The sequence below is a fragment of the Macrosteles quadrilineatus genome, unplaced genomic scaffold (assembly GCF_028750875.1).
Source record: "Macrosteles quadrilineatus isolate MER2022 unplaced genomic scaffold, UCM_ALF_1.0 Scaffold_1__1_contigs__length_201487025, whole genome shotgun sequence".
In the NCBI taxonomy this organism is placed as follows: domain Eukaryota; kingdom Metazoa; phylum Arthropoda; class Insecta; order Hemiptera; family Cicadellidae; genus Macrosteles; species Macrosteles quadrilineatus.
The window spans coordinates 25,461,866-25,475,752 of record NW_026542594.1 but is presented as its reverse complement, the minus strand read 5'-3'; the positions used below and the strand labels follow the sequence as shown (position 1 = coordinate 25,475,752).

General features: G+C 37.1%; 1 protein-coding gene across 1 annotated transcript in view; it reads left to right on the top strand.

The window, feature by feature from the left end:
- The window catches only part of LOC128982112 (cytochrome P450 3A11-like), a 68,049-nt gene extending 62,808 nt beyond the window's left edge, over positions 1-5,241 (top strand). Inside the window, exon 13 of the mRNA XM_054401165.1 lies at positions 5,022-5,241. Coding sequence (XP_054257140.1) covers positions 5,022-5,099 — 78 coding nt within the window. The 3' untranslated portion in view covers positions 5,100-5,241. The remainder of the gene's footprint in view (positions 1-5,021) is intronic.
- The last annotated feature ends 8,646 nt before the right edge of the window (positions 5,242-13,887 follow it).

Sequence of the window (13,887 nt, the reverse complement as noted above, 5' to 3'; positions counted from 1 at the left end):
ATAATATATCCGTTTTGGGTCCCCTGAACCCATAAAAGTAGTTTCATAAATTATGCCAGTCTGTGTGTGTGTGTGTCTGTCTGTCTGTATGTGTGGATGTGTACAGAGCTACAGACGACACCTTTTTGTGTTCTGATTTTGATGATGTGGGTACTCTTTAATTGTTGTATGGGGACTATATTTTTAGCCCAGGCAAATTAGACATATGCTCCCCAAAAAATCTTCTACAGCTGGAAAGTGTTTTAATACCTTTTGGGGGTCCCAAATAAGAGTCCTGTGAGTTTGCGACGGATTTTGACGTCTGCTTAAGTTTTGGGAGTCGAAAAACTATGAAAATTTTGCTCTTTTTTTCAGTTTTTCGCTTATGACTCCTAAATAACGAATCCTACGGAAAATGTTGTTCGAAGGTCTCTTTTAGTGCATTAAGTGATGCGTCGATTGGTGTTAAATACGTCAAAATCGGCCGAGCCGTTTAGCCGCTGTAGCTTTTTAAAGTTGGGTCATTTTCATCAACATGGCCAAAAAGTTGATTATTTGACCAGTTTTCGGCTTACAACTAATCGACGCTTGCTATACAAAAATGCACCTGTAGTTAGTTTGGAAAACACAAAATTCTGCGTGATATGTTTTTTTTACCAATCAATAATGACAATTGATTGCTACCTACTTCGTATGGTCGCCATTTTATTGAAAAAAAAATTAAAGTTAAAGTTGGGAAATTTTACTAAAATTGATAACAATGTAGATCCTGTCCTTTAAATGGATTATGAATCATTAGTTATTGGTTGTGTATTCCATGGTGATCATCCGGAGGTGTATCCAATAAGGTGTGAAGAGAGTAAGACCCCCTATGTAATTTTAAGTCCAATATTGTTGTCTGAGGTTCCGAAAATTTTAGGATTCATCCCAACCTCCCATTATATACGATCTATACCTGGATACATTTTTCAGTTTTTGGCTTACATCTTCTAACGCATGCTATACAGGAGCAAGATAATGTAAACCTTTTTTTACATGTACTTGATAGTCGAGATAGGTAGACAGAGTTGAGAAGTTCTTGTTGAAACGGTGGATTAGCCGTAGTGATGGGAGTTAACCCATTGGCGTTAATTTTCCATACTCTCATTGGATTAAGTACAATTTTAAATAAGCTCTAAAGGATTGGTGGATAGCAGCAGGCCCGTTTTTGACCCTGTCAGCGCCCTAGGCACAAATAATAGTAGCGCCCCTTTGCAATATACAGGGTGTCCCGTAACTCTCTGGACATTTTTATATAGCGTTATACATGTTTTATCTATGGTTATACCTTAGGTCAAGACAAACACATTTCACCATAGGAACATGGGTCTCTGGTGTCTAGTTCACCAACGGTCGGTATTTATGTGTTTTTTACAAAAAAACAAATAACTCCTAAACGGTTTGAGATACAAGCTTTGATATTTTGCAAAAATGTTAATCTTATTAAGACCTATTATCGTTAGAAATTATACTAGTAAAATCATTAACCGTTTCAAAATGGCGGCCAATTAAAATATTTGATCCCAAATTTCACGAAAACTGTTAACTTTACAAAAAAGTTGCTAGAGACAAAAAGTTTGTAAATTTTATGTAGTTTTCAATTATACCTTATTTGTTAAGATTGGATAAATAATAACAGAGAAATGTGTTGTTTTCGTAATGTATGACCTAAGTAAAATGGCAATAAGTGTAAAATGCTTATTGCAGTTATACTCTAACTTAGTGTTTGCAATGAGAGAGGACACAGATTGATAAAATTTGCTTCTTTGAATTTACAGTATACAATAGTATTACACATCTACCATAGCCATAATGTTCTACCACTTCACCTAAAACAAAAGAGAAAAATAAATTATTAAAAATTCGCAAAATATCACAAATTATTCATGAAATTAAAAACATAAACATAACTGTAAACAATCCTACATTGACAGTTCTCATTGCCTATCACAGTTTTTTGTTGCTGCTTGGTTCAAATTAGCTGTTTTCATAAATGCAAAAAATAATAGTGCTGCACCCTGTTGGTAAATCGTATAACTTTTTAATATTTTACTTTTGCATATCATAGAACCAACTTTTTTAGTTGAAACAGCTGACTAAATTATTTAATTCCCTTTAAATATGAATACTCATAAGGTTAACATGGGGAACTACAGAGCCACTGGGGCGGAGGCCGAAAGGACTTTTGAGATAAGAATATGCCTATATGTTAATCGGGAATATGAGCTATCATCATGCCAAATTTCAGCCCAATCCGTCCAGTAGTTAATGCGTGATTGAACTTCAAACAAACAAATAAACACACAAACTTTCACATTTATAATATTAGTAAGATATATATATATATATATATATATATATATATATACACACACACATGTTTTTGAATGGTGGGTGTTTTACTAGCGGAGCGGCTAGTCCCTGCCCACCAAATCTGTTTGGGAGCGAAACTTCTACCCTCCCTCCAGCTGAATTTTTATTCCAGGATTAGTTTTACCAACAGTGTCATTTGGAGGCTTCTGATGACTATAATGAAGGTTTACAAATAATAGAAAAATTAGTTTTGTTCATGAAATAAAATTATAATTGCCTCAAATTCAATTTTATAATTTTTTATTATGAAATTAAACTGTCATAACCTAACCAAACCAACAATACTGACAATGAAAAAATCCAATAAAGGTTTATTAATCGAAAAAATAGTTTTGTTCATAAAATAAAATTATAAATGCCTCAAATTCAATTTTTTAATCATAAAATTAAACTGTCATAACCTAACCAAACTAACCAGACTTGTCGATAATGAAAAATTGAATGAAGGTTTAATCGAAAAAATAGTTCATAAAAATGGTTCATAAAATAAAACTATAAATGGTTCAAATTCAATTTTATATTTTTTAAATTATAAAATTAAACTGTCATAACCTAACCAAACTTGCTGATAATGAAAAAATCCGAGACAAAAATAGTGCCACAGGTGAGATTCGAACCCGGCTCTTTCAGTTCATTAGACCGGCACTCTATCCACTATACCACCGAGGCCGATGGTATCATGGCGTATCGTTGCGGTAATGGTGTCCCTCAGCCAATCAGAAGCGTAAGAGTGAAAATTTAAAAACGTACGTTTTCATGTCCCTGGCCTTTTACTTCGTAGCTACTGGATTTGTAGTTTATTATTATGTGTTTTAATATTTTTTGGGATGGGGGCAACATGTTACACACATTTATTTGGTTTTAAATAGGTTCTAGGTATTTTTTTCGTATTTTTAAAGTCTCGAAATTCACGACCATGACGTGTCCCTAGGGTACATTTTCCAACTTTCACGCTGTTTTTAGACTAATTATTCATGCCGAAATATATAAAGCCATATTTTTATGTCATCAATGGTTATTAAACTTACAAAAAAGGAGCATATTATAATTTTATTGTCATTGCAAACTGACTACCATGACATAATAAGTCTGTCCCTCGATTTGGCGTCACGACCATTTGGGAAAATTTTTCAACTTTGGAGCACGACAGTGGCAAGCCTGGCGTTGATGGAGTCAGTTGGTTTTAGAGACTAGTTCGGGGTGTACGTCAGGATTGTAGTGCCGGTCGTTTCGAGTTGAAAGGAGAAATTACAAGATTAATACAGGAAAGGTTGTGTTTTTTGTAATTTTGGTGTGTCCATGACCGTACATATTCATTCGATGAAGTAGACATGGTGTTAATTTTTGTTTATAAGATATTTCAATTGCTAGATTAACCTAGAAGTCCACTTTGTATCCTCGAACATGAGGTGCAGAGCTACCGCCAGAACAGAGCCAAATAACACGTAATTTCACGACCAAAGTTTCACGACCATCGCGGGTTTTTTCACGACCTATCCAGCCTTATGGATTATAGTGTGTTTGGTCGTGACAATAACTTTAATATAATTGTAATTTGAACAGTTTAGTTCAATTGAAACACATATTTTTATTATAACTAACAGTATAATTAAAGGATTGTTTAGAAAGATTTAGATTTTTTTATAAAATTCACGACCGTACCGCTTGTCCCTGACCATCACGTTTATGATTTCTGTCATAAAAATTTCAAAAATTAAAATATCGTCATATTTCAATGTTTTATACACAAAAGAAGCACGCCTCTATGCAAACATAACGATTTTTCGGGTCTCAGGTAAGTTTTTTCGGAGTTATACAAACTTAAAAAGATATTATTGGCTTTTTTTCAATTTTTTTGAGTTTTTTATTTTTTTCTAGAAAGACCAAATATACTAAAAGCTCAGTGACCTTTTTAATGTATAATGGTCATAAAAGTAAATTAGTTTATAGCAAAACATAGTTATAAAAATAATATTAACTATTTTTAATATTCATTTAAACGTCTGTTATGGTCGTGACAGGATTTTGTGTTTTTCCACTAAAGATGCTCTTTAAAAAAAAAACTACCACAGATATTGCGTTACCATGGACATTTTATGAAACTTCAAATGTTAATGAAATCAAAAAAATAATAAAAGTTTTGAAAAAGGGGAAAAAAATTTGCATAGTGTGTTTCCTGAAAACGTACGTTTTTAAATTTTCACTCGTAAAAATAACAGCTGGGCTGGAGAGGGGGGTAGAAGTTACGCTCCCGAACAGATTTGGTGGGCAGGGACTAGCCGCTAGTGGGTGTTTTTGGCCTCTGGGAAGCTCAAAACAAAAAAGTAAATTTCCATATGAGAAACTTGCTAAATGGAACTAATATAATAACCAATCCAAGTCATCAGCCTTTAAACCAAAGTGCACATTGCGGAATTTGCTGTAAAATAAGAAAAAGACCTTAGGCTGCTTTTGTGCGTTTGAATGCGTTTAACCATAATTGGAACACATAATGAAACAGGATTATGTTTAAAACAGGGTGAGATGTCTACTTCCAAAACTCCAAGTATATCATATAGTATTTGTATTGCTTTGATAAAAAACAGATTTACATTGTTAAATAATTTGTTAACATAAAAAATCTGTTTCAGGTCCCAGCAACTTTACAAAATGGCTTCACAGTCATACCTCAGCCAGAAGAGTTGTGGGTTAAAGCCACAGTTAAATAAAGTTGATTGTAATATGTGTTCGTGATTGCTAATTCTACTAATACAAAATTTATATTGATTGTTCAATTTGTAGTAGCATGGAAATCAGAATACTATAATTAATTTCAAGTGTGGCATTTACTTATTAGGTTTATTATCTTTGTACTATTTATGAAATAAACATATTTATAAACAAATCTATTTTACGTTTTATTGTTGTGACTGGGATGGGTGGCGTCGTCCTGTAATCCAGCTACTAGGAGGTCACGAATTGTGGATATTTATAGGCATGCACTGTGGATGCAATACTCCCTGGTGTGGATTAACGTCTGCACGGGTGAGTACTACGACTATCCGCAGTACCATCCTGATCATTAGACCAATTCGTATATACCAAGGAAAAAAAGTGGTTCGGATTCCACTATAAAACTGTAGGTCCCTTAGTCGCCATTAGCTGTATGGGCTATTAATTAACAGCTGTGTCTAAGGAATATGTCGGCCTTAGTCACTAACAAGACTACAAGATCGCGCCACTCATCATACACTCATCTCCATTCATACTTGGCTTAAAATACCTACTTTGTACGGTCGCCATTTTAAAGAAAAGTATAAAGTATAAAGTACAATACTCTTGCTTCATTATATTGAATTCTACATATTGAATTCATTATATTGATCACATTTAAATACTAAATAATTGGTGTAAATACCTGCATTTATGTGATCAACAAGTTGCTAAATTGCAACCGGTTTCGGCTCACAAAGGAGTCATGGTCGGGCCAGTACAGATGTCTTTTCTTGCTTCATTTGAAGGTCATCAATTGATAATAAATAAATACATTTAACACGCACATGTACACGAACATAAAAACTAACATTTAGGGTTAAAAACGAAGGGTAATACTATAACAACCTAGACATAACCGCCTGCCCGATCACGCCGTGTCCCGTTACCGTTCCCATTACCGTTACCGTGCAAACGAACACATTGAAATGTGTTTTAAACGGAGATTTTATTTTAGGATTTAAGAGTTGATCAGCCATGCATGAACAGTCATCTAAATACCAAACCAAGGCAAGCATAACTTATATCATTGATATAATGACTCTGAAATATTTAATACTAGCAGAGTACCCGTCCTTTGTTCGGGGTTTGCGTATAAGTATAAAATCCTTATGCCCCCAGTACACTCTCGCCGAGACGTTCGCCAAGGCACCTCGCCGAGGCGCTCGCTGAGTAATTCGGGCGAGAGCTTATGCGAGGTAACCGTGTACACTCTCGCTTTGTCTCGCAGTCGAAATGGAGGCAAACTTCGATGTGGAAGTAGCAACATTAACCTTGTTTTGTGCATATGCTTATTTTAATTATGTTTACGCGTATCACAAGAAAAGTCAGCAAGCCATGGACCAGAAGGAGATGGTAAATGAAGGCATACCCCTAAAAGCACCCATTATTGATTCTTTCTTTTTCTTCCATTCGGTTACTGGACGGTTAAGTTTTACGCCCAAACGGAACCAAGCATCTATTAGTTTACGTTTGTCCTTGTGGTGTACGTGTTATGGGTCCCACAATAACGACTCACCATGTTAGGCTTCTAAAAAGTCAAGAGCTGTGACATTTGACCAATACATGTTTACTTTTAACGCAAAATGCACGCACAAACTAACCACGCATAGCTGAACTAACCACGAGACAAGGCGAGGGTGAACTGGGGCGCCTCGCGCTCGCCACTCGCTCAGTCTCGGGTCCTTTGACTCGTGTCAAAAAACCGATTCCAGATGGAGCGCCGGCGAGCACGAGGCGAGGCGAGGCGAGGCGACCCGAGTCAAGGCGAGAGAAGAAGAGCGCATCGAGTACACTCTCGCACTCGCCAACGCTCGCCTTACCTCGGCGAGAGTGTACTGGGGGCATTATTGCAGTTATACTCGTACTCTGTGTTTGCAATGGGGAAGGACGCGGTTTGACAAAATTTGATTCTTTTATAGTATAACACATCTACCGTAGCCATAATGTTCTTCCACTGCCAATTTTACAAATTATTTATTAAATTAAAAACATAAACATAACTGTAAAAAATCCTATTTGTACCTGTTGCTCGAAGTCGAGCGATTGCAAAGTATTACAGGCGTTATTTTAAAACGATTAACAGTAATAATTTCCGATGACTTAATAGACTCGACTCAAAGATTATGAAAATACTCACGATGTACTTAACAGATCGATATAGGCTAATCAAAATTTCTTGTAATATCTTGTATTATTTTTCAAAAGCTGATCTTGTTTTTTAGTGTTTTCTACAAATATTTTCCACTTATAGCCACATTATGTTGTCCATAATAACAATTATAAATTAAAATACCCCCGCTGCAGCAAACCTGCCGACTAAGCGAATTTCCATTTGTCTGAATTGATCTAAATCTATCTAAATAACATTAGGTTTAACGAGTACCTAGGTTTGCTGCTACAAGGACTAAGTGTCAAATTACTGGAAATCGGGCCCAGGACATAATGTGTTTATTTTGGTTAAACAGATTACGAGTTATTACTTATTTAATCAATATCTTATTAAAATACTCCTTTCATAAGAAATACATGTAAATTAGTAAGCAAAATGGGGCAAATCCTATCCACCCAAAGGAAATACGTGCAATCACTAAAATATCGTCTAGGTTAGCAAAAAACATTCTTCAAATTAGCATACCGGTAACCGATATTCTGGAAATCTTGGTAAAATTTCCAGCAATTTGACAGTTTAATCATAAAATTTTGTCAAAACTTAAAGCGAGGGTGATAGTCCAGTCATTGAGTAGTGGAGGTTCAACAAAATTGATTCAAAAGGTTTTTCAACGGATTTCATTAGTTTTATACCTCCAGACAACACAAAAAAAAGTCTACCAAAATCTGACTTGGGGAAGTACCCGAATTATGGTATTTAAATTAAAATAATAATTGCTCCGTAAAAAAAAACAGATAAAAATATTATTGCTATATATAGGTTGTAGTATATCGTTTTTAATGTTTTGAAGGGTGGGGAAACTAAATATGCAACTTAAAATGTGATTTGACGTCATTTGACACCACAAAATGGCCGCCAAAATAGATTCATGGGGAAAAAACTAAAATAAAACTTACTTCTAGATAATAGTGTGCAGTATATCGAATTCAATGTTTACAAGGGTGGCAAAACCAAAAATACATCTTAAAAACTCATTAATTATAAACTTACTCAATTTATAATGACAAAACTACCACAAGAACGCACTCCATTGAGACATAAAATCAAACAAATTAAATATGATGTGACATCGTTCGGTGATTGAGCTGCTCTCACATCTCAGTTAGTGCTGTTATCAAACAGCAAACGCTAGAACTAGTTGATACTGGTGGAGAAGACGCCTGTGTATAAGCAATAACTACTAAAACCTAGAGGTTGTAGTAGAAATTGGTATAATGATCAGCAATTTTGAGTGATTTAGTTAGCTTGTGCCAATATTGTTATCGGGAGTGCTTTTAATTATCTTTGAACTTTCTTTCTTATTGCACTATGTTTAGTAAACTTTCAACATTCTATTTAAAATGCTCTTTGTTCTATGCTCTTTGCTCTATATGCTCTTTGTTTTGGTCTACTTACAATACTTTTCCTAGCAACATGTGCTATAATCCTATTAATTTATTTTATTGTTAAACATATGTTGCATTTAAAATGTAAATAAATCAGTTTCTTGTTCTCTCGTAACTAAGAAGTGTGTTCATTTTTTCTCTCACATATATTCTGTCCAGTTAAATGTTCAATTTCTTCTTAACATTAATCTCTCTTCCTTAAAACTATTTCTCATTATTCTTTCTGACTTTACTCTCTTTTATTCCATCAATTACCTTCATTTTCTTTAAATGCGAGTAATATTTGATTCCCTTCTATACATTCATCAATCGGTATCTATACTCCTACTTTGAGTCATTCACACTATGTAGCTGATTATAGGTAAGTCTGACTCATATTTAACTTTAAAGTACTTGTAGTATTTTACTATAATAGTATAGATTTTAGTGCTTAGTTTGAATACATAAGCTACGCACTAATAAAACTCATAACGAACAGTGTTAACCTTAAAACGCGTCGGTGGAGTAAGACGGGGTCTGTGGGGCAAGATGGACTACTATCCCATCTTACCTCCCAGTGTTTTAACCCGTTCTTTTTACTTTCTAGATTGATGAAGAAATGGATACTTGTGTGCTGTGCTTGGAGGTTATTGACCTGGACAACGCTAACGATTATTCAAAATTAACTGAAAAGGGTTGTATTGGCATTAATAATGCAAATAGACTGCGCAACCTATATGTGCCAGACATCATATACGATGAGAACTGTTACCTTTTTGTACACAAGGAGTGTAGAAAGAAACATATCAACCCTAAAGCATTGAAGGGTCAACAGAAACGACGTAGTGATTCAAGTGACACAACTGAGAAAACACTTCGATCACAGAGAACACCATTCAGTTTTAAAACTGACTGTTTTCTATGTGGTGTGTCTGTTGATCAACATGGCGGACATAAATATCCTGAAAGAAATATACTTCAATGGAGCCATGTGATGACGCTTGATTTTCAGAAGAACATTGAAGCGCAATGTGAGAAGAGGAAAGACGACTGGGCAAAGACAGTACAGGCACGTCTTTTGGCTATACATGACCTCCCTGCTGAAAAAGCTATATATCACCGAGATTGTGCTTCACATTTTCGGTCAGGAATAAATATACCAGCGGCATACAGCAAACCAGGTCAACTGAAGAAACAGAAACTCGGTCGACCAAAGAATATGTCCAAGTTAACAGCATTTGAGGCAGCCATTTCATACCTAGAGGAGAATGATGATGATACTATAACGTTAAATGATTTACATTCAGTTATGAAATTGAGGAGTGGACTAAGTGATGATGAACTGTACACTACAGCTCAGTTGAAACGTGAGCTGTTGAAGCATTATGGGAATAAAGTGTCTATTACTACAGCTAGGCAACAACCTAACATTGTCACTCTTACAAAGAATGTGAACAATATAATACACGAGGCACATGTAAATACTGCTAATGCAGATATAACCAACATGGATTGCTTGATCAAAACCGTGGGCCAATACATTCGATCAGAGATAAAAAATATGGACAAACATGACATGGAATACCCAGACAGTGATCAGATGTCATCAATACATAGAAATCTTGAATATCTTCCATCTTCGCTGCGCATCCTCCTGGAAACTATTATTAAGAGTCGAAACTCTAAGCTTCATATTGCCTCATTTGGCCAGGCAATAATGCAATCAACATGCCCACGTTCGTTTCTTCCCCCTCTTCAAGTAGGACTCAGTGTTACCCTAGAACACAAATATGGGCATCGTGATCTGGTTGACATGGTAAATAAACTTGGATTCTGCTCGTCATACACAGAAGCTACTAAGTATAGGCAAAATGCAGCTACTTCTCAGGGTGTTGACTTAACTGAAGATATTGCAAACACGTTTGTGCAATACCAGGCTGATAATGTAGACCATGCCAGTAAAACTCTAGATGGTTATGGTACAATCCATGTCATGGGCCAGATGGGAACATGTACGCCAGCCTTGAAAGTAACACGGAAGGTACCCCGATTGAAGGTAACAATGGATGATCTAAAGAAGATCTGCCAAGTTAAACTGGTACCACAATTAAACCCTAAGAGAATTCAGGACAAAATGATTTATACAAAACTTCGTGCGGTCAGTCATGACGATAACAATAGCAAACTTGACATTCTATGGCGAGTATCATTGCACTTCCCTAAGCCTCGACCGTTGTGGTCTGGATGCATGAAGATGCTACATTCACACATGCCACACCCTGGCAAGAGCTCAGAGTTCTTTCTACCCCTCATTAATTTAACACCAAGTGACCCAACATGTGTCAGATCGACCCTAGAGTACCTGTCTGATCATGCCAAACGAAATGGAGTAACACCAATCATTACATTCGACCAGCAGCTATGGTGGATTGCAAACATGATAATCGAATCGCAACCAACTGACAGCCCTCTTCGTCAGATAATTTTAGTTTTGGGAGGTTTTCATACTGAGATGAGTTTCCTGGGTGCAATTGGGAGCTTGATGGATGGATCTGGATTGGCTGAGATCATCTCTCAAGTCTATGCCGAGGGAAGTGTAGAGCAGATTATGTCTGGCAAAGCAGTTGCACGAGCTGTACGTGCTCATTTTCTGGTTGACAGTGCTCTCAATACCATAGCTACATCGCAAATGTACAACATTCCTGTACCTAAAATGTGTGAGGATAAGCCTGTGGAGTCACTCTCATCTTTGAGTGAACATTTCAGTTTATTAGCTGAAGATGTCGAAGCCCAGTTCAGTACTGAAGGAGATGCAACTGATAGTGTACTCATTATGAATACAGTTCTGGATGAATTGGATGAAATTGCTACGGAGGAAGTAAGTGTGGAAGGCGTTTCCCTTCTTGAGAGTGCTGGTGAGCTGATGTCAAAGGTTAATACAGGACAATTGTGTCTATATGAGGCCCTCAATTCCGATATAATTTCACAGCTACTTTTAACTGCAGAAAAATGGTCAAATTCTATGGCACCATACCGCACAGCCAAGCTCTGGATCATGTACATGCGTATGGTGAGCATACTCCGTTCACTCATCCGATCTGCTCGTACTGGTAATTGGAAGCTTTATCTTCAATCGCTTCATGACATGCTACCATATCTAGCTGCATCAGGTCACAACAACTACGTGAAGTCACTTGTTTTGTACCTGGAAAAGATGGACAATCTGGAGGTAACACATCCAGCTGTTTATAACTCATTTTTGGAAGGACTGTTTGTCGTGCGCCGCAGTGATAGTTACTGGTCAGGTATATTTAGTGACCTTTTCATTGAACAGGTCTTGATGGGAAGTGTGAAATCGGCTGGTGGTCTGACTAGAGGACGTGGGTTCGAAGAATCAACCAGTCTGACCTGGCTACTATCTGCGCCTGCATGTGCTGAAGTAAATAAAGCCATGCAGGAGGTTACATGTGCCTCAAGGTCAGAGGAGTCACACATTCACAAAGATCTTACGCAGGCCAGGCTTAACCGTGATTCCAAAGACCTGCAGTCCATCATTGATTATCTAGAAGAAAGAAAACCATTCTCCAAGAATTCTGAGCAGCTTCGAAGCCTGTCGCATGGGGTGATAGCAGAAAGGACCGTAGACGTTGACTCTGCTGAGGTAATTGGTGATTCTATCCTTGAATCTATGGTGGGAATGTCAGTTACAAAACATACATTCAAGAAAAGACAGCAGGTTAGTAACTTAGCCTCCTCCATTTATGTATGTGTTGATGGTGAAAAGCTTCAGATTGATCCGGCACAGCTATATCAGCGGCTTCTTATTGCAGGGGTTGGCACCATAGATCTTCAGACACTGTTCCAATATGAGTTATGTTCGTATCCTTCATCCCTTTTTGACAACAAACTCTTTATGCGCCTTGCCACCAAGTCTGAGTTACTAAACGGCCTAGTAAAGATGGTGCCAGCGTGTGATTTAAAGGAACTGCCTATCAATGTAGTTATGTATATCATCGATGGAGGTGCTCTCTTACAGCGCTTACCATGGCCAAAGTCGACATCATATGCAAATATTTGCCAGCTATATATTACGTTTGTTAAAAAACATTATCATACTTCTCTTATTGTGTTTGACGGCTATAGCGATGGACCTTCTACTAAGGATGAAACTCATCAAAGGAGGAGTGGTAGTGAGGTGGGTGTGAATGTGGATTTCACTCCAGATATGTTGCTAAAAATGAAGAAGAAGTCATTTCTGGCCAACACAAACAACAAGCAGAAATTCCTTCATCTCCTGGGATCAGAGATGACAAAGCAAGAAGGGATTCAAGTCACTCACTCATCTGGTGATGCTGATTATGATATAGCAATGACTGCTTGCACAACTGCTTTGTCACAGCCTGTAGTAGTTGTAGGAGATGATACAGACCTCCTCATTCTGTTACAACACCACTTATCAGTCATTAATCATGAGACTATCTATCTCCAAACTAGCACGAAGCTGATAGATGTATCCAAAATGAAAAGAGAACTTGATCCTAACCTGAGTCGCTCCCTACTCTTTATTCACGCTCTTTCCGGATGTGATACCACATCGAGACCCTGGGGAATTGGAAAACTTTCAGCCATGAACAAATACCACAATCTGAAGGAAATCGCTGAATTGTTCATGATTGAAAATGTCAAGCGTAAGGAAATTGAGCTGGCTGGTAATAAGGCCATTGCAACCATATATGGTTGCAAGAATGGTTCTGATTTGAACTCTGAACGTGCTTTGAAGTTCACGGAAAAGGTAGCCTCAAGTTCCAGTTATATGCCCCCTGAACGCCTACCACCAACAACAGATGCGGCCAGATTTCATAGCCAGCGGGTTTACCATCAAGTTCAGGCATGGCTAGGCATCAAGATTGATGCGACACAGTGGGGCTGGGTTCTATGTAACACAGCTAACAAGTCCATATTGAAGCCACACCGAATGGAACAGCCTGCAGCACCAGAGGCTCTACTAAAGATAATTAAGTGCAACTGTAGTGGGATGTGTTCCAAAAATACATGTTCTTGCAGGAAAAATGGTCTTCAATGCAACTTGGCATGTGGTCAGTGTAAAGGGATCACATGCACAAATGGGCAAACCCTTGATTTGAGTGAAAATATTGAAGTAACATAGTAATTTATTTCAGAGTAACAGTTTCTAAAAAGGTGACAAAT